Below are 27,597 nucleotides of genomic sequence, written 5' to 3' on the forward strand. Positions count from 1 at the left end.
CACATTTTCCCAACAGCAATTTTAAGATCTCTCCACAGGGGTTCAATGGGATTTAGATCTGGGCTCATTGCTGGCCACTTCAGAACTCTCCAGCACTTTGTTGCCATCCATATCTGGGTGCTTTTTAAAGTATGTTTGGGGTCATTGTCCTGCTGGAAGATCTCAGACGCAAACCCAGCTTTCTGACACTGGACTGTACAGTGCGACCCAAAATCCATTGGTAATCCTCAGATTTCATGATGTTTTGCACACATTCAAGGCACCCAGTGCCAGAGGCAGCAAAACAACCCCAAAACCTCATTGAACCTCCACCATATTTCACTGTAGGTACTGTGTTCTTTTCTTTGTATGCCTCATTCCGTTTTCGGTAAACAGTAGAATGATGTGTTTTACCAAAAAGCTCTATCTTGGTCTAATCTATCCACAAGACTTTTTGCCAGAAGGATTTTGGCTTACTCAAGTTCATTTTGTCAAAATGTAGTCTTGCTTTTTTATGTCTCTGTGTCAGCAGGGTTCCTCCTGGGTCTCCTGCCATAGCGTTTCATTTAAATGTCAATGGATAGTTCTCACTGACACTGATGCTCCCTGAGCCTGCAGGACGGCTTGAATATCTTTGGAACTTGTTTGGGGCTGCTTATCCACCATCTGGACTATCCTGCGTTGACACCTTTCCTTAATTTTTCTCTTCCGTCTATGCCCAGGGAGATTAGCTACAGTGCCATGGGTTGCAAACTTTTGATAATGTTGCGCATTGTGGACAAAGGCAAATCTAGATCTCAGGAGATGGACTTGTAACCTTGGGATTGTTGATATTTTTCCACAATTTTGGTTCTCAAGTCCTCAGACAGTTCTTTTCTCTTTCTGTTGTCCATGCTTAGTGTGGCACACACAGACACACAATGCAAAGACTAAGTGAACTTCTCTCCTTTTTATCTGCTTTCAGGTGTGATTTTTATATTGCCCAAACCTGTTACTTGCCCCAGGTGAGTTTAAAGGAGACTCACATGCTTGAAACAATATTATTTTTCCACAATTTTTTAAGGGTGCCAATAATTTTGTCCAGCCCATTTTTGGAGTTTGGTGTGACACAAAGGGAATAAACATGTTTATAGCAAAACATGTGTTACTGCAATCCTTTTCTGTAAGAAATACTTAATTTTCTAGAAAAATTTCAGGGGTGCCAACATTTACGGCCATGACTGTATGTGATTATTGGTAATCCTTTCATCTACCAATCTAACGCCATGTTCACACGGCTGAATATTTGCAGAATTCCACATACTTGAATGTTCCAGCAGGTGCTAGGATTGCTCGGAAGTGCGCAGTCTTATAGACCGCAATGCATTTCCGAGCGGAATCCACCGTAACGCTGGAATCTAGATTTCCACAGCAAAATCCCATTAAAACCAAGGACTCTGCTGCAGTGGAATTTCCGAGCGAAATATTCCTGTGGAATTCCACTCGGAAATTCCGCTGTGTGAAGTGAACACAGCCTAACACCATCCCTGAGGGCATTAGATATAATCTATACCAGTAAATCCCAAACTTTTTTTCTACCATGGAGAAACCTCGGAAATAATCTGCCCTCCTAACAATCTGATACAACTACTGGTTCACTAATATACAACATACAAAAATACAATGACACCCCAGATTTCCATATAACCCTATCTGGGAAACTCTGTTCTAAACCCCTGATGCCTAAAAGTTCTAAAAGACAAAATAAGGCTTATTTACCTATAGATACATTTTATGTTAGTAGTCCATTCGGAAAAAAAAAGTAAATTGGGAATAAGTATCAGATCCCGAGGCATCTAACTGCTGGGACTCCCACGATCTCCTGCATGGAACCCTGGATCTCCGCATGAATGCAGTGTGTTGACCATGGCACGAAGCGGTGGCCTATATACCCCCTCCATGCATTTCTATGGAAGAGCCAGAGATATTAGAACATTTTGTGGGTTATGTATCATTGTATTCTATTAGTTTTGTCTGTCTACTGTCACGATGCCGGCTGGCAGGTAGTGGATCCTCTGTGCCGGAGAGGGATTGGCGTGGACCGTGCTAGTGGATCGGTTCTAAGTCACTACTGGTTTTCACCAGAGCCCGCCGCAAAGCGGGATGGTCTTGCTGCGGCGGTAGTGACCAGGTCGTATCCACTAGCAACGGCTCACCTCTCTGGCTGCTGAAGATAGGCGCGGTACAAGGGAGTAGACAGAAGCAAGGTCGGACGTAGCAGAAGGTCGGGGCAGGCAGCAAGGATCGTAGTCAGGGGCAACGGCAGGAGGTCTGGAACACAGGCTAGGAACACACAAGGAAACGCTTTCACTGGCACGATGGCAACAAGATCCGGCAAGGAAGTGCAGGGGAAGTGAGGTGATATAGGGAAGTGCACAGGTGATCAGACTAATTGGAACCACTGCGCCAATCAGCGGCGCAGTGGCCCTTTAAATCGCAAAGACCCGGCGCGCGCGCGCCCTAAGGAGCGGGGCCGCGCGCGCCGGGACAGGACCGACGGAGAGCGAGTCAGGTACGGGAGCCGGGGTGCGCATCGCGAGCGGGCGCTACCCGCATCGCGAATCGCATCCCGGCTGGAGGCGGTATCGCAGCGCCCCGGGTCAGTGGATCTGACCGGAGCGCTGCAGTGAGGAGAGTGTAGCGAGCGCTCCGGGGAGGAGCGGGGACCCGGAGCGCTCGGCGTAACATCTACATTTGGGAATTTCTGTTATTTTTGCGCTAATTGGGGGAGATTTATCAAAACCTGTGGAGAGGCAAAGTTGCCCAGTTGCCCATAGCAACCAATCAGATTGCTTCTTTAATTTTTAAGAGACCTTGTTAAGAATGAAAGAAGCGATCTGATTGGTTGCTATGGGCAACTGGTCAACTTTGCCTCTCCACAGGTTTTGTTAAATCTCCCCCATTGTGTTTTCTTTCTAAATTCTATAATCCGTCCTTTTGACCTTTTGGTGCTGCTAGACCATTTTTTGAAGTGACGGATGCAGTGGTCACAAATTTACTATCTGCGTGTTTTAGATTTTTGCACAAATTTTGCCCCAACTGGCTCAAAAAAAAACGCAAATCTAGACCATCTCCTGACCAGGTCTAAAAAAGATTATTACTCCTGTCTGTTTGCCAAAAATAAAAAATCATCACCCAGAGCGAAAGAGAGAGAGAGAGAGAGAGAGAGAGAGAGAGAAAGAGAGAGAGAGAGAGAGAGAGAGAGAGAAAGAGAGAGAGAGAGAGAGAGAGAGAGAGAGAGAGAGAGGGAGGGAGAGGGAGAGAATAAGGTAGAGAATAAGAACGTTTAAAGACATAAAAAGTTAAAAATTAAAAAAAACATGCAAAGGAAAAGTAAAACAATTCTCCATATGAAACAATCAGATACATTTTTTAAGGTACAAAAAAAGAATGGTAAAGATGGAAGAAACAATAAGATTGTCAGCAATTGCCAACATCTCACAATTTCATGTGCCCAAGTTTAAAAAAAATATCCGACAAAGTGATGATAACATAACAAAATAAAAAAGGTGAAAGGTGAAAGGTTCCCTGGTCTGCGGCAAGGTAAACCACTATTCAAATGTGAGTGAGACTCTCTTTGCAGACCTTCTTTTAGACATTAATTTGCCTTAAAATTAAAACTTAAACAAATAAAGCCAAACACACAGACAAACAAGCTCCTCAGAAGCAGGGTAGACATGATCTGAAAGAGGCGGTAGAAAATGATCTGGGTGCAGATTTGCGGAAAATTTATCATGGTCACTGCGACAATATCATAAATTTGGAGCAGCACCGCCAATAAATCCGCATCTAGACAAACAACAAAAATGATCTAGCCAAGACCATTATTGATAAATAACCCCCTTTATCTCTGGCTCTCCCAAGAAGATGCATGGAGGGGGCATGTCAACCACCCCTCTGTCATCACTCCGCGCATAGGAAGAGCTGGAGCGCGGGGCAGGAGATAGCGGGGATCCCAGTGGTCAGACCCCCGCAATCAGACACTTATCCCCTATCCTGTAGGGATACTTTTTTTTTAGACTCGATAACTTCTTTAAATCATTTATAAAGGATTAAAATTTGTATTATTCTTTAGGTGGCACAAGGTTTATAAGATACATACAAATAAGTTGTACACTTAGGACAGTGTTTCCCAACCAGGGTGCTTCCAGCTGCTTTTGGCTGTCCGGACATGCTGGGAGTTGTAGTTTTGCAACAGCTGGAGGCACCCCAGTTGGGAAACACTGACTTAGGAGGTAATTTACCATAAGCAACTTTTTTTTCACCTGTACATCGCAGGCTCAATTAGTCAGCATTTATCAAGATGCATGCGCCTTAAGGGTGCGTTCCAACCTGGCGTATATGCAGCGTATTTCATGCTGCGCAAAATTTGTCCTCGCTCACTATACACACAAGGCTTTCCGGCGGCAGCCCTATGCGTGTAGTGAGTTTTAGAGGCTGGGCGTGTGCCGGTGTGACTGTGACGCGCGGCTCTGCCTCCAAAACTCACTACACGCATAGGGCTGCTGCCAGACAGCCCTGTGTGTATAAATGAGCGAGGAATACGCAACGTATTTCCCGCTCCTGCCGCAAATTTTTTGCAGCGTCAAATACGCTGCATATACGCCAGGTGAGAAAGCACCCTTATCAGCCTCTGGAGTGGCCGTTGCGAAATACTGTGCCACTTTAGCAAAAGTTGCATGTCAGAAATCGGTGCGTAAACTGTGTTCCTTAAAAAACTGTGTCCGCATTGTGCTCACAAAATGCTTCTGGATTCGCCAGCGCAGAAAGCAATATACCCTGGAGAAAGATGCAAACGTTGGGTGTCGTGACTTCAGAAATATATAGGCTGATTAGGGGCTCGAAAAATGACTTAGTGTCTTCTGTGTGGACCATTGTATTATGTGTGGGTGTCTAATAGTCTTACATTGTGACCCTGGGTACTTCCACATTTCTCCAAGCTGATGCGGATTTCATCCCCTGGCTGGCTTCTACATGGTTTGTAGGACGTCAGTTCAATCTGGTCATCTGTGTTATTGGCAATTGTTCCGCTGAATAGATGTTCCTGAAAAAATTAACAGGGAATAGAAAGGGGACTATGAGGGCGATTTATCAATCCGTTAAGACTGCTTTTTTGGTTTAAATTTGTTGCAGGAAGAGTCGCAGGCTGGCCCCATGTGACTTTTTCTGTGACATTTCATTTAGACCTTTTAAATTTCCTGACCATGAAGTGATCTTATTTAGATCACTTTGTGCAGTGGTGACTAATTTACTAAATGCGACTTTTTGTAAAAAGTCTCATAAAAGTCGAACGGGCCAGATTTAGAAGTTATCACAGGGCAGGTCCGTCACTTTCACTGCAACTTTTTTGCTCTAAAGTAAACACTCAGTGGCCCAGATTTATTATCTTCTATTATATCTCCCTGGACCCAGAACTGTCTGATGTTGCCCATAGTAAGTAAGGCCAAGCTAAACTGTGATTGTTTTTTTTTGTTTTTTTTGTTTTGCAATCTTATCAATCTGTCTGACACAAAAACTGGAGTGATTTTCCCATAGCAACCATTTACAGCTTAGGTTTCATATCTTAAAGGCATACTCCAATTTTTTTATGTAAACCATATGCTTGGGCTGCCCCCATTAAAATAGCAAACTATAACTCCTCTGGTGCCACTAGAATTGGTCTCCTGTCCTCTGTCCCCAGTCTTCTTCCTGGTTTGGGACCCACATCACACTGTGGTTCAGCTAAACGCCGGCCGCAGCAATGTCCGGCCTCGACAATTACCGCTGTAATTATAATGTCCATAAAAATGAGGTGCAAAGAACATGTCTTAAATGCACTGCATTTTATATACAGCCAAATTGCTGATTTGGTCACATGTTGACTTCTGGCTAATAGATGCAGGAGCCAGTTCCAACTCTGCCCTGTCTCCAGCTAAAACAGGTGGACCTAAGTTAGCCAGAGTAGTTACAGCCTGGCTATTGCTAGAAGCACACATCTTTAGTAAGCTCCAGTCAAGTACCACTTGTTTCCAAAAGTTACTTTCCTAAAGTCTAGTTTCAGTCCATGATGTGAGGATTCATCCGCTACTTTCCCTTAAAACCTCCAAGAAGAGAGTATTGTCCAGAAAGGATAAGTTGTACAAAGGCTGTTCTGCATTTCACTGGATCTTTTATTGGCCTCTGGTCTGACTAATGCTAGCCTGTCTGCAAAGTCAGGGAGTCTGCAAAGTCACAGGTCTCATTCCTGAGCTCTGTATGTGGGAACAACTTCATTTAAAAAGGTGTGTTGGGCAGAGGGATATTGGGTTAACACGGAGGGCAAAGCAAGGCATTGGCCCTGATTTACTAAGAGTGGAGTGTTTATTCTGGAGTGATTTCAATATCACTCGTCTTTTTTTTCAGGCTTATTTACTATTCTGTCGCAGATTTCCTTTTTTTTTCTGTCGCAGGTTTTTTTTCTGTCACACTAGTCAATTGTGTCGCACAAACTCCGAGCTAAATAAATTAGTTGTGCGAGTCAAAATGGTTTAGACATGTTTGTTTAAAAATGTTTTCATGAATCAAAAGTATTCATGTATTATAATTTTTCAAACAATTATCCTTGTTTATCAGCTTGGGTGTTAAATTGATTTAAACCTAATATTGCAAATGTGTTAAAAAGAAAAAAAAATTATACATTAACTATCACAAAAGCATTCAATATTTTATTCATAAAAGTGTTTAACTGTACAAAATGTTTTCAGGTTAGAAAACAAGTTACTTTAACACACCACAATGGTAAACAGTCCCTTGTTACAAATCACTCCATTTTTTGATTTTCACTCGTCCTCTTGGCTGTCAGTTATTCTGTGAGCCAAACTCATGGTTTTTTTGGAGTGATTTTTGAAGTACTCTGAGTATTTTCGGCTTTTTGTTGGGAACACGCCCATTTTTTGTTTAACCACGCCCATTTCAGAGTTTAAAAAAAAAAAAAAAACACTCCGAGTGTTTTCAAAAGTGTAGTGTAGGTTGTGTCCGAAGTAAAATTTGGGCGCAGAAACCAAGAAAAAAAGTCAGTTGGACTTTAGTAAATCAGGGCCATTGTGTTATTTTTCATACCTGGCTTTGATGCTTTTTCTTCTTCATATTTTGAACACATTTTTTATTATGATATCTCTTGGCAGTCTCTGGGGAACAAAAATATTCATACAAACTGTTTGTCCATTGTCCCAATGAACGGATATGTAGCCATAGGGTATCTACAGGGAAAATGGTGACACAAAAGCTTAGGAAAGAAAGAGAATAGCCTTGGATTTTAACAGTATTGACCAACAGCAAGTAAACAATGACAAAATTCACTGTATTTTTTTCAATTTACATTCTAACATAGTTGTTGGGAGAAATGAATCAGAAGTGTTAGAATTTGGTATTTTCCATATTCTCATGGAAAAATCTCACCTTCTTTTTGTTGCTTCTAACTAGAGGTGTGAAACATATCAACCTCCTGTTGTTATATTTAGAGGTATAATATAGCTGATATAGATTTGTCAAATATATTAGGAAGACTATCTTAATTTATGTTGCTTGCTTTCTAGCATTCACGCAGTTGTACTCGGAGGAGAACTACCACTGCCACTTTTATAACTCAAATGTGGACAATCCCTTTAATCTTCTCAGTAAGATCAAGTCAGATCATGACACTGTACAAGGTGGGGGGGGGGGGGAGACCTTGTAGTTGTGAATACCAGTTTAATAAAACTCTCTTTATGGGATTAAAAACAGTATCTACAATATCTTTTGATTGCAAAAAAACAATATATACAATTTTATAACCCCTATATAAATAACATCCAACATGTACTTTAAATAGACACATTTACTGTAGCTCAATGATGAATAAAGTAAAAAAAAACTTAGCAGAATTGCATTTTTGTGTTTGTCCCCAAATTTAATGTAAAGAATACTTGGCTGGGAAAGCTGCCCACAAAATGTAATTATAAAAATGTAAAGCTAACATATAATTGCCCCAAAATGGTACATGTAGAAACTACATCCTGTCCTGCAAAAAAACAAAACAAAAAAAAAACAGAGGGTAGGGTCACCCAAAATGCATCCGCAGCTTATAATACACAGCGGATGGGCTGTTTGTGACCCTACCCTTATACTGCATTGGTGCAAAAAAGTTATTTACTGAATGGCCAGATATAAAATCCCAAGATTTTGTGTGGTCCTGGTCCAGGTTAAACTGTTCAGTGTGCAGACAGGAGATAAATACTGTTGGGTATCTTACCTTCCTGCTCAGGGGCACTGCTAATGGTGAATGGGTGCCATTCGTACTTGGCAATAACTGGTATATTCAGGTATACATAGTCACCAGGCTTGTACTGAAAGGATGGCGGCCTCTTAACAACAAGATGTGTCACCTGTATTTAGAAGACAGATAAAAAAAAATGTGTGAATGATGTACAATGTAAATGTTTCAGTGAAAGGTAATGTAGAGACATTAGCATAAACAAAGCACCTTTGAGGGTAACAAGTTGACTTCTACAATGTACAGGCCACCCATACGTGATGCTGCCATTCCAAATACTTTCTCCATCACAAATAGGAGTCCTGGAACTAGAAACCATTTCCAAAATTTGGGTGTATGGAGGAACAATAGAATCCAGATCCAGATGTAAGACAAGTGTGTCCAGTAAAATACCTAAAGCAGAAATGTGTTAAGTATACATCAGTTTATCACTGGTACCCTAAAATCTACAGAAATGTTACAATTATTGTGGAAGGGAAATAAAACAGTAACTCTATGGAGGTCAAATCTCAGTTTTAAGATATACGATAGGGAATAACAAACTGGTAGAGGTGACATCACCAAATGAATGAAGCACCTTCCGCATATGTGCAGTGAGCGCCATTCATGCAACTTTTGTCTTAGGATCCGTGGTGGTCCTAAAAGTACCCAGTACCCATACATGTAATTCTGCTGAATAGCTGTTACGCCGAGCGCTCCGGGTCCCCGCTCCTCCCCGGAGCGCTCGCTACACTCTCCTCACTGCAGCGCTCCGGTCAGATCCACTGACCCGGGGCGCTGCGATACCGCCTCCAGCCGGGATGCGATTCGCGATGCGGGTAGCGCCCGCTCGCGATGCGCACCCCGGATCCCGTACCTGACTCGCTCTCCGTCGGTCCTGTCCCGGCGCGCGCGGCCCCGCTCCCTAGGGCGCGCGCGCGCCGGGTCTTTGCGATTTAAAGGGCCACTGCGCCGCTGATTGGCGCAGTGGTTCCAATTAGTATGTTCACCTGTGCACTTCCCTATATCCCCTCACTTCCCCTGCACTCCCTTGCCGGATCTTGTTGCCATCGTGCCAGTGAAAGCGTTTCCTTGTGTGTTCCTAGCCTGTGTTCCAGACCTCCTGCCGTTGCCCCTGACTACGATCCTTGCTGCCTGCCCCGACCTTCTGCTACGTCCGACCTTGCTTCTGTCTACTCCCTTGTACCGCGCCTATCTTCAGCAGCCAGAGAGGTTGAGCCGTTGCTAGTGGATACGACCTGGTCACTACCGCCGCAGCAAGACCATCCCGCTTTGCGGCGGGCTCTGGTGAAAACCAGTAGTGACTTAGAACCGATCCACTAGCACGGTCCACGCCAATCCCTCTCTGGCACAGAGGATCCACTACCTGCCAGCCGGCATCGTGACAGTAGATCCGGCCATGGATCCCGCTGAAGTTCCTCTGCCAGTTGTCGCTGACCTCACCACGGTGGTCGCCCAGCAGTCGCAACAGATAGCGCAACAAGGCCAACAGCTGTCTCAACTGACCGTTATGCTTCAGCAGTTACTACCACAGCTTCAGCAATCATCTCCTCCGCCAGCTCCTGCACCTCCTCCGCAGCGAGTGGCCGCTTCTGGTCTACGACTATCCTTGCCGGATAAATTTGATGGGGACTCTAAGTTTTGCCGTGGCTTTCTTTCCCAATGTTCCCTGCACCTGGAGATGATGTCGGATCAGTTTCCCACTGAAAGGTCTAAGGTGGCTTTCGTAGTCAGCCTTCTGTCTGGAAAAGCCCTGTCTTGGGCCACACCGCTCTGGGACCGCAATGACCCCGTCACTGCCTCTGTACACTCCTTCTTCTCGGAAATTCGAAGTGTCTTTGAGGAACCTGCCCGAGCCTCTTCTGCTGAGACTGCCCTGTTGAACCTGGTCCAGGGTAATTCTTCCGTTGGCGAGTATGCCGTACAATTCCGTACTCTTGCTTCAGAATTATCCTGGAATAATGAGGCCCTCTGCGCGACCTTTAAAAAAGGCCTATCCAGCAACATTAAAGATGTTCTGGCCGCACGAGAAATCCCTGCTAATCTACATGAACTCATTCACCTAGCCACTCGCATTGACATGCGTTTTTCCGAAAGGCGTCAGGAGCTCCGCCAGGATATGGACTCTGTTCGCACGAGGCGTTTCTTCTCCCCGGCTCCTCTCTCCTCTGGTCCCCTGCAATCTGTTCCTGTGCCTCCCGCCGTGGAGGCTATGCAGGTCGACCGGTCTCGCCTGACACCTCAAGAGAGGACACGACGCCGCATGGAGAATCTCTGCCTGTACTGTGCTAGTACCGAACACTTCCTGAAGGATTGTCCTATCCGTCCTCCCCGCCTGGAAAGACGTACGCTGACTCCGCACAAAGGTGAGACAGTCCTTGATGTCTACTCTGCTTCTCCACGTCTTACTGTGCCTGTGCGGATGTCTGCCCCTGCCTTCTCCTTCTCTGCTGTGGCCTTCTTGGACTCCGGATCTGCAGGAAATTTTATTTTGGCCTCTCTCGTCAGCAGGTTCAACATCCCGGTGACCAGTCTCGCCAGACCCCTCTACATCAATTGTGTAAACAATGAAAGATTGGACTGTACCATACGTTTTCGCACGGAGCCCCTTCTAATGTGCATCGGACCTCATCACGAGAGGATTGAACTTTTGGTCCTCCCCAATTGCACTTCTGAAATTCTCCTTGGACTTCCCTGGCTTCAACTTCATTCCCCAACCCTGGATTGGTCCACTGGGGAGATCAAGAGTTGGGGGCCCTCTTGTTCCAAGGACTGCCTAAAACCGGTTCCCAGTACCCCTTGCCGTGACTCTGTGGTTCCTCCTGTAACCGGTCTCCCTAAGGCCTATATGGACTTTGCGGATGTTTTTTGCAAAAAACAAGCTGAGACTCTACCTCCTCACAGGCCTTATGATTGTCCTATCGACCTCCTCCCGGGCACTACTCCACCCCGGGGCAGAATTTATCCTCTGTCCGCCCCAGAGACTCTTGCCATGTCTGAATACGTCCAGGAAAATTTAAAAAAGGGCTTTATCCGTAAATCTTCCTCTCCTGCCGGAGCCGGATTTTTCTTTGTGTCCAAAAAAGATGGCTCTCTACGTCCTTGCATTGACTACCGCGGTCTTAATAAAATCACGGTTAAGAACCGCTACCCCCTACCCCTCATCTCTGAACTCTTTGATCGCCTCCAAGGTGCCCACATCTTTACCAAACTGGACTTAAGAGGTGCTTATAATCTCATCCGCATCAGAGAGGGGGATGAATGGAAAACGGCATTTAACACCAGAGATGGACACTTTGAGTATCTGGTCATGCCCTTTGGCCTGTGCAACGCCCCTGCCGTCTTCCAAGACTTTGTTAATGAAATTTTTCGTGATCTCTTATACTCCTGTGTTGTTGTATATCTGGACGATATCCTGATTTTTTCTGCCAATCTAGAAGAACACCGCCAGCATGTCCGTATGGTTCTTCAGAGACTTCGTGATAATCAACTCTATGCCAAAATAGAGAAATGTCTGTTTGAATGCCAATCTCTTCCTTTCCTAGGATACTTGGTCTCTGGCCAGGGACTACAAATGGATCCAGACAAACTCTCTGCCGTTTTAGATTGGCCACGCCCCTCCGGACTCCGTGCTATCCAACGTTTTTTGGGGTTCGCCAATTATTACAGGCAATTTATTCCACATTTTTCTACCGTTGTGGCTCCTATCGTGGCTTTAACCAAAAAAAATGCCGATCCCAAGTCTTGGCCTCCTCAAGCGGAAGACGCCTTTAAACGGCTCAAGTCTGCCTTTTCTTCGGCTCCTGTGCTCTCCAGACCTGACCCATCTAAACCCTTCCTATTGGAGGTTGATGCCTCCTCAGTGGGAGCTGGAGCTGTCCTTCTACAAAAGAATTCTTCCGGGCATGCTGTTACTTGTGGTTTTTTTTCTAGGACCTTCTCTCCGGCGGAGAGGAACTACTCCATCAGGGATCGAGAGCTTCTAGCCATTAAATTAGCACTTGAGGAATGGAGGCATCTGCTGGAGGGATCAAGATTTCCAGTTATTATTTACACCGACCACAAGAACCTCTCCTACCTCCAGTCTGCCCAACGGCTGAATCCTCGCCAGGCCAGGTGGTCCCTGTTCTTTGCCCGATTTAATTTTGAAATTCACTTTCGGCCTGCCGATAAGAACATTAGGGCCGATGCTCTCTCTCGTTCCTCGGATGCTTCTGAAGTTGAACTCTCTCCGCAACACATCATTCCTCCTGACTGCCTGATTTCCACTTCTCCAGCCTCCATCAGGCAAACTCCTCCAGGAAAGACCTTCGTTTCTCCACGCCAACGCCTCGGAATCCTCAAATGGGGTCACTCCTCCCATCTCGCAGGTCATGCAGGCATCAAGAAATCTGTGCAACTCATCTCTCGCTTCTATTGGTGGCCGACTCTGGAGACGGATGTTGTGGACTTTGTGCGTGCCTGCACTATCTGTGCCCGGGATAAGACTCCTCGCCAGAAGCCCGCTGGTTTTCTTCATCCTCTGCCTGTCCCCGAACAGCCTTGGTCTCTGATTGGTATGGATTTTATTACTGACTTACCCCCATCCCGTGGCAACACTGTTATTTGGGTGGTCGTTGATCGATTCTCCAAAATGGCACATTTCATCCCTCTTCCTGGTCTTCCTTCAGCGCCTCAGTTGGCTAAACAATTTTTTGTACACATTTTTCGTCTTCACGGGTTGCCTACGCAGATCGTCTCGGATAGAGGCGTCCAATTCGTGTCTAAATTCTGGAGGGCTCTCTGTAAACAACTCAAGATTAAATTAAATTTTTCTTCTGCATATCATCCTCAATCCAATGGACAAGTAGAAAGAGTTAACCAGGTCTTGGGTGATTATTTACGACATTTTGTTTCCTCCCGCCAGGATGATTGGGCAGATCTTCTACCATGGGCCGAATTCTCGTATAACTTCAGAGTCTCTGAATCTTCCTCCAAATCCCCATTTTTCGTGGTGTACGGCCGTCACCCTCTTCCCCCCCTCCCTACCCCCTTGCCCTCTGGTCTGCCCGCTGTGGATGAAATTTCTCGTGATCTTTCCATCATATGGAGAGAGACCCAAAATTCTCTCTTACAGGCATCATCACGCATGAAGAAGTTCGCGGATAAGAAAAGAAGAGCTCCTCCCATTTTTTCCCCTGGAGACAAGGTATGGCTCTCCGCTAAATATGTCCGCTTCCGTGTCCCTAGCTACAAGTTGGGACCACGCTATCTTGGTCCTTTCAAAATTTTGTGCCAGATTAATCCTGTCTCTTACAAACTTCTTCTTCCTCCTTCTCTTCGTATTCCTAATGCCTTTCACGTTTCTCTTCTTAAACCACTTATCATCAACCGTTTCTCTCCCAAATCTGTTCCCCCCACTCCTGTTTCCGGCTCCTCGGACATCTTCTCCGTCAAAGAGATTCTGGCATCAAAAAAGGTCAGAGGGAAAACTTTTTTTTTAGTTGATTGGGAGGGTTGTGGTCCAGAAGAGAGATCCTGGGAACCTGAGGACAATATCCTAGACAAAAGTCTGCTCCTCAGGTTCTCAGGCTCTAAGAAGAGGGGGAGACCCAAGGGGGGGGGTACTGTTACGCCGAGCGCTCCGGGTCCCCGCTCCTCCCCGGAGCGCTCGCTACACTCTCCTCACTGCAGCGCTCCGGTCAGATCCACTGACCCGGGGCGCTGCGATACCGCCTCCAGCCGGGATGCGATTCGCGATGCGGGTAGCGCCCGCTCGCGATGCGCACCCCGGATCCCGTACCTGACTCGCTCTCCGTCGGTCCTGTCCCGGCGCGCGCGGCCCCGCTCCCTAGGGCGCGCGCGCGCCGGGTCTTTGCGATTTAAAGGGCCACTGCGCCGCTGATTGGCGCAGTGGTTCCAATTAGTATGTTCACCTGTGCACTTCCCTATATCACCTCACTTCCCCTGCACTCCCTTGCCGGATCTTGTTGCCATCGTGCCAGTGAAAGCGTTTCCTTGTGTGTTCCTAGCCTGTGTTCCAGACCTCCTGCCGTTGCCCCTGACTACGATCCTTGCTGCCTGCCCCGACCTTCTGCTACGTCCGACCTTGCTTCTGTCTACTCCCTTGTACCGCGCCTATCTTCAGCAGCCAGAGAGGTTGAGCCGTTGCTAGTGGATACGACCTGGTCACTACCGCCGCAGCAAGACCATCCCGCTTTGCGGCGGGCTCTGGTGAAAACCAGTAGTGACTTAGAACCGATCCACTAGCACGGTCCACGCCAATCCCTCTCTGGCACAGAGGATCCACTACCTGCCAGCCGGCATCGTGACAATAGCAATCTGTATTTTAAATTATTTGCTAATTTAACTGAATTCTTCCAATAAAATACTCACTTCAAAGTGTCCTCCTTTCCTAACAAAGGTGCAGGAGCACACCAGCATTAGGAAGATGAGAAGCTGCAGCAATATTCCTGTGATGGAGGCACTGCCATACACCCAGCCAATACCAGGCCGCAGAGTGAGAAGATATTCCCAGAATGTATAGGAGCCTGGGCTTATAGCCTTGTTTACTACAAGGAGACATAGGTATAAGTTGCAAAACAAAGTAACATTTTCCAATTGTTCAACCTTTTAAGTATCTTTCCACTTACTGAAATTTATGACATGGGCAGCAGTGTGAACCACAGTAAGAATAAATACTGTATATCCAACCAATTCGTGCAGGATAACATTTTGATCCAATGGAAGGAAATTTGTAATAAAAGTAGTACGTAGCCATGTGAGACAGCGACGAAGCATCAAGACCTGACAGCAGACAAAAGATTATACATAAAATCTTTGGACAGCTGAGAACACTCAGGTCCTGAATATGGTCTGATGTATCACTTACAACAATGAATGTGCAGTTAAAGTTTAGGCACTGACCGCAGCCCTTGGCCACCATGATCCAGCCACCAAGACTGGAATGATTGACGGCTGCCAAGGTGAAGAGCAGTATGTTTACACAGCAGTAGGAGAACATGAACAGAACCTTGCTGCGATTGTTGTGCCAGTAAGCTCGGGTCAGATAGCGGGGTGTGTGATTCTTCTTTTTTAGTGTCGGAGGCTTCAGCCAGTTAGCGGCACTGAAATGGATGAGGAAAATAGAGGACAATAAAATATTTGATATATTATTTATACAATTAGTTGTGATACGTGTTGCAAGCAAGGGACATTTGTAGGTACCATAAGCATTCAGCAGTAACCAGACAACTGAGGACCCTGTGCAAGAACAATGTGTAATCTTCTTTTGCCAGCATACCCAAAAGTTACATCTTCATAGATGCTCTTTGCAGCGGCCCTCTCCACTGATAAAGTGAACAAAACCATTCCAGAACATGGATAAAGTAGTTAACCTATTAACATGTGAACTTTAGAATTTGTTCAACTAGTAGTGATCTAGGGTAGGGCATGGGTTAATGAGAATATAAGCAGGGGGAAGGACACTTATTCTCAGATCAAAGTGGGCCACCATCGCCATCATGCTATATGCTGTTCTTGGTTTTTCAGTGGTAAATCTTTTCAGTGGACAAATTTTAATAAGGAAGAAGTAGTCAATGTTTCCTCTGGTTCCATAGTAATGTCTTTGTTTAAAATAAAACTGATTGCAAATCCAGGTACCTGATTGTAAGGTTCTCCATGACTTCTGGGAAACGCTCCAGCTCTTCCTTGAGTTCCTGAAAGGTGATGGATCCGCTGTTATCCTTATCAGCTGACTGGAATAGTACAAGAGTCAAATCATCTAACTTCTCCTCTGGTAGTGAGATAGCATTTTCCAGCAGGCATGACTTCAGTACTGTGCGTAGCTCATCTGGGTCTATGGAACCACTGCCTGTGTTAAACAGAAGTCAATGTCACCCCAATGGGAGGCAGTCATAGGTTTGAGAACACTACTTTGGCTAGGTTTATTACAGCCTTTAAACCATGCACAGTCACAAACAGCGGACGGTCCCAAAAAATAATACCTATTGAACCCATGGATCAGAAGGAAAATTCTCACTTTTTTTTGGCTCATCCATGACTTATATATCACAATATTCCAAAAGATCAGTAATTTGGGTTTCAATAGAATTCTATTATTTATTCACTAAAAGGGATTTAGTTAAAGGGGTACTCCCGTGGAAAACTTTTTTTTTTTTTTTTTTTAAATCAACTATTGCGAGGAACCTAAACAGATTTGTAAATGACTTCTATTAAAAAATCCTAATCCTTTTTTTCTTCTTGGAACACAGTGCTCTATGCTGACATCACGAGCACAGTGCTCTCTGCTGACATCTCCATTTTAGGAACTGTCCAGAACAGCATATGTTTGCTATGCGGATTTTCCCCTACTCTGGACAGTTCTTAAAATGGACAGAGATGTCAGCAGAGAGCACTGTTCTCGTGATGTCAGCTGAGAGCACTGTGTTCCAAAAAGAAAAGAATTACCTCTGTAGCATTCAGCAGATAATAAGTACTGGAAAAATTAAAAATTTTAAATAGAAGTAATTTACAAATCTGTTTAACTTTCTGGCACCAGTTGATTTAAGAAAAAAAAGTTTTCCACCGGAGTACCCCTTTAAAATGGCAACCTCTTTCCAAAAGGACATCACAGTGAAGGTTGTTCAACTGGGATATCCTTCTTTTAGCTACTAAAACAATGAATAGTCCTCACTTTGGCAGACGCAGCAGCAATCCACATTAAATTCCTATCCATGTAGCTTCTACTGTTGCTTTTTGAACTGTTGGAAAATCCCTATAACTAATTACTTAAAATTTGTCATGAAGAGGTAAGTCCAAGAAATGAGTTACCGTATATACTCGAATATAAGCCGACCCGAATATAAGCCGAGGTCCCTAATTTCACCCCAAAAACTAGGGAAAACATATTGACTCAAGCATAAGCCTAGGGTGGGATATACATCATCCCCGTCATCATCCAGACCCCCCCTGCCATCATCACCCCGTCATCATCCCCCCATCATCATCCAGGCACCCCTGTCATCATCCAGACTGCCCCCCCGTAATCATGCAGACCCCCCCTCTCGTTGTGTACTCACCTCCCAGATGTTGTTCTCTCGGTCCTATTGCCTAGTAGCTGCAGGTACTGTCTGCATACCAGTGGGGAGGGTGACGCAGCGGCGTCAATGCAATGTGTCTAGTCCAGGGCCGGCCCGGAGCGGAGAAGAGGGCCTCCTGGTGAAGATGGACGGCCCGTCCATCTTCACCAGGAGGCCCTCTTGTCCGCTCCAGGCCGGCCCCGGACTAGACACATTGCATTGATGCCGCTGCGCAGGGGCAGCACTGCGCACGGACGTCCCTGTGCGTCGTCGTCAATGCAAGTCACTAGTCCAGGGCGGCCCGGAGCAGAAAGGAAGGCCTCCCAGTGAAGATGGACCGCCAGACCGGCTCACCCTCCCCACCAGAATGCGGATGGTCCCTGCAGCGAAGATGGATGACCCGGCCCACCCCTACCGATATGCCTGAAGCGACTTATTTTTTTTTCTTTACTCGAGCATAAGCCGAGGGGGGCATTTTCAGCATGAATAATTGTGCTGGAAAAATCTGCTTAAACTCGAGTATATATGGTGAAGGGTACCTGTCACCAAATAAACTTTTCTAGTGAAGGACACATTTACAGCCCATCAAATTCACAGCCATGAGAGCTTCACCATTTGGACATAGATAGAAGATCCTAGTGATACAGTCAGTCTCATAGGGGCCTCATATATTATATCACTATTACAGAAAAAGTGTCAAAAAAGCCAGCAATTTCTAAACTACACTGGAAGAATGCAACTTAAACTAGTGACCACAGGGACAAGGACACTTCTACTCTCAGACTGTTTGTATACATAAGATTCATAAATTTTGGTGCACATCTGCTGTTATATTGAATTTTGATCGCAATATGTTGTTGACACAGATTGGAGTCCCAAGAGCCCCATACAATTACCATCAACGTCATATACTTGGAATAGGAATCGCAGTTTGTCAGTATCACTTCCATGTATTAGGAGGTTGAAAGCTTTCAGTAACTCATCCAAGCTGATGGAGCCGCTGCCGTCTGAATCAAATAAGGCAAAAAAGCGCTCTGCAAAGAAAGACTGAAGGAAGAATTACATTAGATGAAATGTACTGACTTATAATTGTTTTCCTGTTAGGGGAACTAATATACATTATGAACCTTGTGTGGTAATGCCTATAGAATTGTGTGCACTGCTCTGCACACTACACACTAGCACATGTACTTAAAGGGGAACTCCTGTGGAAACAAATAGAAAACAAAAGTTTTCAAATCAACTGGTGCCTGAAAGTTAAACAGATTTGTAAATTACTTCTATTAAAAAATCTTGATCCTTCCAGTACTTGTTAGCTGCTGTATAAAACAGAGACTTTTCTGTCTGACAACAGTGCTCTCTGCTGACACCTCTGTCTGTGTCAGGAACTGTCCAGATTATAATAATATCCCCACAGAAAACCTCTCCTGCTCTGGACAGTTCCTGACACGGACAGAGGTGTCAGCAGAGAGCACTGTTGTCAGGCTGGAAAGAACTTCACAAATTTGTCTGTAGTATATCTGTAGTATACAGCAGCTTATAAGTACTAGAAGGGTTAAGATTTTTAAATAGAAGTTATTTACAAATCTGTTTAACTTTCTTTCACCAGTTGATTTGAAAACATTTTCCCCTTTAAAGGCATACCCTTATATCTGCTGAGATGATGCTATGTAGGTGTATGTTCATCCCAATATCTTCAGATCAACTTCGTCCTAAGGCAAGGTTCACACATTCAGGAATCCAATGACGTTCTGCTATCAATACATGTGAATGAGGTATTTTATAAATAATAATAATTAAAAAAAAGATCTGCTCAGATTAAGGACCACGCTCCAGAATAAAATCCACAGCAGGTTTATTTCTGGAACCGATTAGCTCCACTACATCATGGCAGATTTATTTCAGACATTTCCATTCAAATGTCAGTTCCAAAAATCAGTTTTATTCATCTAAATGGCAAGCTAGTGGATTTCTGCAAATTCACTTGAATAAAGTGGATGAATGTGGCAGAAATTGCTGCAACAAAGTCACGTGTGAATTCATCCTAATACGGTGATTTTAGTAATGAGCTGTTAGTCTGGGTTCACACAGCATTTTTGGCATATGTTTAATGTATATTAAAGGGGTACTCCACTGGCCAGCGTTCGTAAGTAAATGTTCCGAACACTGTTTTCGTGCTGCGGGGGTTGGCCATGTCCCTTGTGACATCACGGCCACGCCCCCTCAATGCAAGTCTATGGGTGGGGGCGTGACAGCCGTAAGGTATATATTGAATTGAGGTTGTGATGGATGCCATCATGGTATGTTTCTGTGCGGATTCCGCAGCAGATTTGATATAAATTTTATCTCTTGTGCGGAAATTCTAATTCCGGTGCCCGCAGAAAGAATGGACATGTCCATTCTTTCTGCAGACTCTGCACGAATGCATAGCCATCTATGAGATGCCGGCGCCTGCAGAGATTTTCCGTGCAGACATTCTGTCTTGTGAACATAGCCTTAGGGTACGTTCACATGTGCATATTTTTGCTGCAGATTTTGCTGCCTATTGATTTACATGTGAACGTACCCTAATTCTGTCTAAAAAAAAACCTGCTCCCAGTCACTTCATTAGGAGATGTGGAACATTTCACTTCTTTTCCATGCAGTCCCAAAGAGATCAATGGGAGCTTCATGGCTGCCCCTTTCTGCTACTGGTCCGGCACAGTGACAGTGGACCTACCCTAACAATGTAAAGGATGTGTCAAACAGATATATTGTGAGATTTTTTTTAAGGCTGCCATTATAGCCTATGGGTGAGAGATGTCACTATTAGGCATTCATTTAACACAGTGGTCTCAAAAGTGTGGCCCTCCCGATGTTGCAAAACTTCAACTACCAGCATGCCCGGACAGCTGTTGGCTGTCTGGGCATGTTGGAAGTTGTAGTTTTGGAGACCATTGCCCTATTGGAATTACACTAAGCTGAGATAGAATATCTACAACTCCCAGCTGTCCAGCTATTCTGGGAGGTGTAGTTTTGCAACATATGGAGGGCCACAATTTAGAGGCCACTGGTTAAAAGTGTACCTGTAATTAGAAAAAACTTTTTATATAATGTAGATAATACCATTATATGTATATTTGTAATATACAATGGTTACAAAATGTGTATATTTTTGGGTGAAAGAATGCTGTCCCTGCAACTATTGTCTGTGTGTCTCTGTGAGGAGACAAAATACAGGAAGTGAGGGCGGGACAAGCAGGGCTCTGTGCAGGCTCCTGGCTTTTCAGTCATCCTGCTGTGTGAGCCAGGGACATGTCATACAGCCTCTTGCCCAGAGCCCTGCTTGCCCTCAGTGTACAGAGCCCTCCTTGTCCTCAGTGTACAGAGCCCTGCTTGTCCTCAGTGTACAGAGCCCTGCTTGTCCTCCGTGTACAGAGCCCTGATTGTCCTAAGTGAACAGAGCCATGCTAGTTCTAAGTGTACAGAGCCCTGATTGTCCTAAGTGAACAGATCCCTGCTTGTCCTCAGTGTACAGAGTCCTGCTTGTCCTCAGTATACAGAGCCCTGCTTGTCCTCAGTGTACAGAGCCCTGCTTGTCCTCAGTGTACAGAGCCCTGATTGTCCTCAGTGTATAGAGCCCTGCTTGTCCTCAGTGTACATAGCCCTGCTTGTCCTCAGTGTACAGAGCCCTGCTTGTCCTCAGTGTACAGAGCCCTGCTTGTCCTCAGTGTACAGAGCCCTGCTTGACCTCAGTGTACAGAGTCCTGCTTGTCCTTAGTGTACAGAGCCCTGCTTGTCCTCACTGCACAGAGCACTGCTTGTCTCAGTGTACAGAGCCCTGCTTGTCTCAGTGTACAGAGCCCTGATTGTCTCAGTGTACAGAGCTCTGCTTGTTCTCAGTATGCAGAGCCCTGCTTGTCCTCAGTGCCTAGAGCCCTGCTTGTCCTCAGTGCACAGAGCCCTGCTTGTCCTCAGTGCACAGAGCCCTGCTTGTCCTCAGTGCACGGAGCCCTGCTTGTCCTCAGTGCACGGAGCCCTGCTTGTCCTCAGTGCCCCGAGCCCTGCTTGTCCTCACTGCACAGAGCCCTGCTTGACCTCAGTGTACAGAGTCCTGCTTGTCCTTAGTGTACAGAGCCCTGCTTGTCCTCACTGCACAGAGCCCTGCTTGTCTAAGTGTACAGAGCCCTGCTTGTCTCAGTGTACAGAGCCCTGATTGTCTCAGTGTACAGAGCTCTGCTTGTCCTCAGTATGCAGAGCCCTGCTTGTCCTCAGTGCCTAGAGCCCTGCTTGTCCTCAGTGCACAGAGCCCTGCTTGTCCTCAGTGCCTAGAGCCCTGCTTGTCCTCAGTGCACAGAGCCCTGCTTGTCCTCAGTGCCCAGAGCCCTGCTTGTCCTCAGTGCACGGAGCCCTGCTTGTCCTCAGTGCACGGAGCCCTGCTTGTCCTCAGTGCCCAGAGCCCTGCTTGTCCTCACTGCACAGAGCCCTGCTTGACCTCAGTGTACAGAGTCCTGCTTGTCCTTAGTGTACATAGCCCTGCTTGTCCTCACTGCACAGAGCCCTGCTTGTCTAAGTGTACAGAGCCCTGCTTGTCTCAGTGTACAGAGCCCTGATTGTCTCAGTGTACAGAGCTCTGCTTGTCCTCAGTATGCAGAGCCCTGCTTGTCCTCAGTGCCTAGAGCCCTGCTTGTCCTCAGTGCACAGAGCCCTGCTTGTCCTCGGTGCCCAGAGCCCTGTTTGTCCTCAGTGCACGGAGCCCTGCTTGTCCTCAGTGCCCAGAGCTCTGCTTGTCTTCAGTGCACAGAGCCCTGATTGTCCTCAGTGTACAGAGCCCTGCTTGCCCTCACTGCACAGAGCCCTGCTTGACCTCAGTGTACAGAGTCCTGCTTGTCCTTAGTGTACAGAGCCCTACTTGTCCTCACTGCACAGAGCCCTGCTTGTCCTCAGTGTACAGAGCCCTGCTTGTCCTCAGTGTACAGAGCCCTGCTTGTCCTCACTGCAAAGAGCCATGCTTATCTTCAGTGTACAGAGCCCTGTTTGTCCTCAGTGTACAGAGCCCTGTTTGTCCTCAGTGTACAAAGCCCTGTTTGTCCTCAGTGTACAGAGCCCTCTTTGTCCTCAGTGTACATAGACCTGTTTGTCCTCAGTGTAGAGAGCCCTGCTTGTCCTCAGTGCACAGTCCACAGTGGTCTCCAAGGTGTGGCCCTCCAGATGTTGCAAAACTACAACTACCAGCATGCCCGGACAGCTGTTGGCTGTCTGGGCATGTTGGAAGTTGTAGTTTTGGAGACCATTGCCCTATTGGAATTACACTAAGCTGAGATAGATATCTACAACTCCCAGCTGTCCAGCTATTCTGGGAGGTGTAGTTTTGCAACATATGGAGGGCCACAATTTAGAGGCCACTGGTTAAAAGTGTACCTGTAATTAGCAAAAACTTTTTATATAATGTAGATAATACCATTATATGTATATTTGTAATATACAATGGTTACAAAATTTGTATATTTTAAGGTGAAAGAATGCTGTCCCTGCAACTATTGTCTGTGTGTTTCTGTGAGGAGACAAAATACAGGAAGTGAGGGCGGGACAAGCAGGGCTCTGTGCAGGCTCCTGGCTTTTCAGTCATCCTGCTGTGTGAGCTAGGGACGTCTCATGCAGCCTCTTTGCCCAGAGCCCTGCTTGCCCTCAGTGTACAGAGCCATGCTTATCCTCAGTGGACAGAGCCCTGCTTGTCCTCAGTGTACAGAGCCCTGCTTGTCCTCAGTGTACAGAGCCCTGCTTGTCCTAAGTGAACAGAGCCCTGCTTGTCCTAAGTGAACAGAGCCCTGCTTGTCCTCAGTGCACAGAGCCCTGCTTGTCCTCAGTGCACAGAGCCCTGCATGTCCTCAGTGTTCAGAGCACTGTTTGTCCTCAGTGCACAGAGCCCTGCTTGTCCTGCCCACACTTCCTGTATTTGCACTCCTCACAAGGACAAACAGGCAATAGCTGAAGGGACAAAAATATACAAATTTTTAAGCAATGTATATTACAAATATATAATGTTATTTTCTACATTATATAAAATGTTTTTGATAATGAAAGGTACACTTTAACACATCCGTCACCCATACCCTATAATGGCCTCAGTTATTTCTATAAAAGGGATACCTGTGATGAATGCCACACAATGATATCTGTCACTTGTAGACTAAAATGTTATGCTTTTACTAGGCTTTTCAGTCATCCTGCTGTGTGAGCTAGGGACGTCTCATACAGCCTCATTGCCCAGAGCCCTGCTTGCCCTCAGTGTACAGAGCCATGCTTATCCTCAGTGGACAGAGCCCTGCTTGTCCTCAGTGTACAGAGCCCTGCTTGTCCTAAGTGAACAGAGCCCTGCTTGTCCTAAGTGAACAGAGCCCTGCTTGTCCTCAGTGCACAGAGCCTTGCTTGTCCTCAGTGCACAGAGCCCTGCTTGTCCTCAGTGTACAGAGCACTGTTTGTCCTCAGTGTACAGAGCCCTGCTTGCCCTCAGTGTACAGAGCCCTGCTTGTCCTCAGTGTACAGAGCCCTGCTTGTCCTCAGTGTACAGAGCCCTGCTTGTCCTCAGTGTACAGAGCCCTGTTTTTCCTCAGTGTACAGAGCCCTGCTTGTGTTCAGTGCCCAGAGCCCTGCTTGTCCTCAGTGTACAGAGCCCTGCTTGTCTTCAGTGTACAGAGCCCTGCTTGTCCTCAGTGTACAGAGCCCTGCTTGTCCTCAGTGTACAGAACCCTGCTTGTCCTCACTGCACAGAGCCCTGCTTGTCCTCAGTGTACAGAGCCCTGCTTGTCCTCAGTGTACAGAGCCCTGCTTGTCCTCAGTGCACAGAGCCCTGCTTGTCCTCAGTGCACAGAACCCTGCTTGTCCTCAGTGCACAGAGCCCTGCTTGTCCTCAGTGTACAGAGCACTGTTTGTCCTCAGTGCACAGAGCCCTGCTTGTCCTGCCCACACTTCCTGTATTTGCACTCCTCACAAGGACAAACAGGCAATAGCTGAAGGGACAAAAATATACAAATTTTTAAGCAATGTATATTACAAATATATAATGTTATTTTCTACATTATATAAAATGTTTTTGCTAATGAAAGGTACACTTTAACACATCCGTCACCCATACCCTATAATGGCCTCAGTTATTTCTATAAAAGGGATACCTGTTATGAATGCCACACAATGATATCTGTCACTTGTAGACTAAAATGTTATGCTTTTACTAGATTTTTTTTTTTTTTAAGAATTCGGTTTGAGGAAATAGTGAAATCTATTACACTATTCCATACTTAATATTGACATATACTGACCAAGCAGAAGCCAAAACTCTCTTGGCCTCTGCCTGATAAATGGACCCCATAGAGTCTTTTTTACATGTATGTTGAGAACTTTTCTAGCATTAGCACTAAAAGCCATTAATCATGGCCTGACTTCAGCAGAAGTAACTACACAACTTAAAGGAGAACTCCAGAATATAAAAAGTGTCCCCCATACTGCCGTCAGTAAAAAAATAAAGATGTAAATACCTTCCTCTGCTCCCCTGGGGCCTCCGGTAACAGGCTCCGGTCTCTGCCGCTATCCTCTTCCTGGTTGCTGGTGGTCGGCCAATCACCGGCCACAGTGAAGTCCCGACTCGGCCGGCGATTGGCTGAGCTGCTGTGTGAGAACGCTTCAGGACACAAAATTCTCACTACACCGGCACCTGCTGGAGGGGCCGAAAACGTCACCCTGCCGCTCAGTCTATCGCCGGCCGAGCCGGGACTTCGCAGCAGCCGGTGATTGACTGAGTGCAGTATCACTTGCCGACCACCGGATCGTGGCGGAGACTGGAGCCGGTTGCCGGAGGCCCCGGGGGAGCGAAGGAAGGTATGTACATCTTTATTTTTTTACTGCCGGCAGTATGGGGGACGATTTTTATATTCTGGAGTTCTCCTTTAAAGCAATGTGTTGCCTTTATGTTCTTATTTCTTAACAGCATTAAAGTGGAAAACTATTTACTTTAAATCAACTGGAGCAAGAAAGTTAAAGGGGTACTCCAGTGCTTAGACATCTTATCCCCTGTCCAAAGGAGTGGGGACAAGATGCCTGATCGAGGGAGTTCCACCGCTGGGGACCCCCCTGATCTTGCACGCGGCACCCCGTTTGTAATCAGTCCCCGGATCACTCCGGGACTGATTGCCGGCGACTACAGGGCGGGCGGCGTGTGACGTCACGCCCCCGCCCCCGTGTGATGTCACGCTCCGCCCTTCAATGCAAGCCTATGGGAGGGGGCGTGAAAGCTGGTCATGAGGGAAGTTAAAGTTGTACCGGGCCTTGGTATCTGAGTTGGCCCAATAATTCCCCTGCCAATAAAGCAGGATGTGAAGCAAAACTATAGATTCTGCATTGGGAGTTGTGAGTTACGTCCAGTACATTGCCCAAGTTTCGATTTCAGCCAAATACAGCATTTGCTTTATTTTCAGAATCACATTACATCAATGCTGCCATCTTCTGGTCTTAGGGATAATCTCACTATTTCACGTATTCTATCCAGAGCAGAATGAATGTTATTATTTTTTAGTCTTTAAAATATACACTGCTCAAAAAAAAATAAAGGAAACACTAAGATAACACATCCTAGATCTGAATGAATGAACTAATCGTATGAAATACTTTCGTCTTTACATAGTGAAATGTGCTGACAACAAAATCACACAAAAATTATCAATGGAAATCAAACTTATCAACCCATGGAGGTCTGGATATGGAGTCACACTCAAAATCAAAGTGGAAAACCACACTATAGGCTGATCCAACTTTGATGTAATGTCCTTAAAACAAGTCAAAATGAGGCTCAGTAGTGTGTGTGGCCTCCACGTGCCTGTATGACCTCCCTACAATGCCTGGGCATGCTTCTGATGAGGTGGTGGATGGTCTTCTGAGGGATGTCCTCCCAGACCTGGACTAAAGCATCTGCCAACTCCTGGACAGTCTGTGGTGCAACGTGGCATTGGTGGATGGAGCGAGACATGATGTCCCAGATGTGCTCAATCAGATTCAGTTCTGGGGAACAGACGGGTCAGTCCACAGCATCAATGCCTTCCTCTTGCAGGAACTGCTGACACACTGCAGCCACATGAGGTCTAGCATTGTCTTGCATTAGGAGGAACCCAGGGCCAACCGCAGCAGCATATGGTCTCATAAGGGGTCTACGAATCTCATCTCGGTACCTAATGGCAGTCAGGCTACCTCTGGCAAGCTCATGGAGGGCTGTGCGGCCCCCCAAAGAAATGCCACTCTACACCATTACTGACCCACCACCAAACCATTCATGCTGGAGGATGTTGCAGGAGGCAGAACGTTCTCCACGGCATCTCCAGACTCTGTCACGTCTGTAACATGTGCTCAGTGTGAACCTGCTTTCATCTGTGAAGAGCACAGAGCGCCTGTGGCGAATTTGCCAATCTTGGGGTTCTCGGGCAAATGCCAAACGTCCTGCACGGTGTTGGGCTGTAAGCACAACTCCCACTTGTGTATGTCGGGCCCCCATACCACCCTCTATTTCTTACCGTTTGAGTGGACACATAGACATTTGTGGCCTGCTGGAGATCATTTTGCAGGGCTCTGGCAGTGCTCCTCCTTGCACAAAGGCGGAGGTAGTGGTCCTGCTGCTGGGTTGTTGCCCTCCTATGACCTCCTCCACATCTCCTGATGTACTGGCCTGTCTCCTGGTAGTGTCTCCATGCTCTGGACACTATGCTGACAGAAACAGCAAACCTTCTTGCCACAGCTCGCATTGATGTGCCATCCTGGATGAGCTGCACTAACTGAGCCACTACACAAGTGTTGTAGACTCCGTCACATGCTACCACTAGTGTGAAAGCACTGCCAGCATTCAAAAGTGATAAAACATCAGCCAGGAAGCATAGGAATTGAGAAGTGGTCTGTGGTCATCACCTGAGGAACCACTCCTTTATTGGAGGTGTCTTGCTGATTGCCTATAATTTCCACTTGTTGTCTGTTCCATTTGCACAACAGCATGTGAAATGGATTGTCAATCAGTGTTGCTTCCTGAGTGGACAGTGTGATTTCACAGAAGTGTGATTCACTTGGAGTTACACTGTGTTGTTTAAGTGTTCCCTTTATTTTTTTGAGCAGTGTACTATTACTCTTTAGGACCTTTATGTGGGGCTGGTTTAAATTATTGCAATCTGCCTAACCTCCGGCTTTATAGTATTGTACGGCGTCCATTTTAGGACATCGTCAGCCGTAACTCTGTCCCGC

The 27,597-nt window shown here is 46.1% G+C and overlaps 1 protein-coding gene across 3 annotated transcripts in view; it reads right to left on the reverse strand.

Moving 5' to 3' along the window:
• NOX5 (NADPH oxidase 5) overlaps positions 1–27,597 on the reverse strand; it is a 79,329-nt gene that overhangs the window by 17,808 nt on the left and 33,924 nt on the right. For all 3 annotated transcript variants that reach the window (XM_056571614.1, XM_056571615.1, XM_056571613.1), the window contains exons 3-11: positions 18,243–18,393; positions 15,929–16,139; positions 15,159–15,393; positions 14,920–15,073; positions 14,663–14,838; positions 8,498–8,680; positions 8,267–8,399; positions 7,096–7,235; positions 4,925–5,062 (exon numbers count right to left, since the gene is read on the reverse strand). In XM_056571614.1, the coding sequence (XP_056427589.1) occupies positions 4,925–5,062; positions 7,096–7,235; positions 8,267–8,399; positions 8,498–8,680; positions 14,663–14,838; positions 14,920–15,073; positions 15,159–15,393; positions 15,929–16,139; positions 18,243–18,393 (1,521 nt within the window). The remainder of the gene's footprint in view (positions 1–4,924; positions 5,063–7,095; positions 7,236–8,266; positions 8,400–8,497; positions 8,681–14,662; positions 14,839–14,919; positions 15,074–15,158; positions 15,394–15,928; positions 16,140–18,242; positions 18,394–27,597) is intronic.

The sequence above is a fragment of the Hyla sarda genome, chromosome 4 (assembly GCF_029499605.1).
Source record: "Hyla sarda isolate aHylSar1 chromosome 4, aHylSar1.hap1, whole genome shotgun sequence".
NCBI classification, from domain to species: domain Eukaryota; kingdom Metazoa; phylum Chordata; class Amphibia; order Anura; family Hylidae; genus Hyla; species Hyla sarda.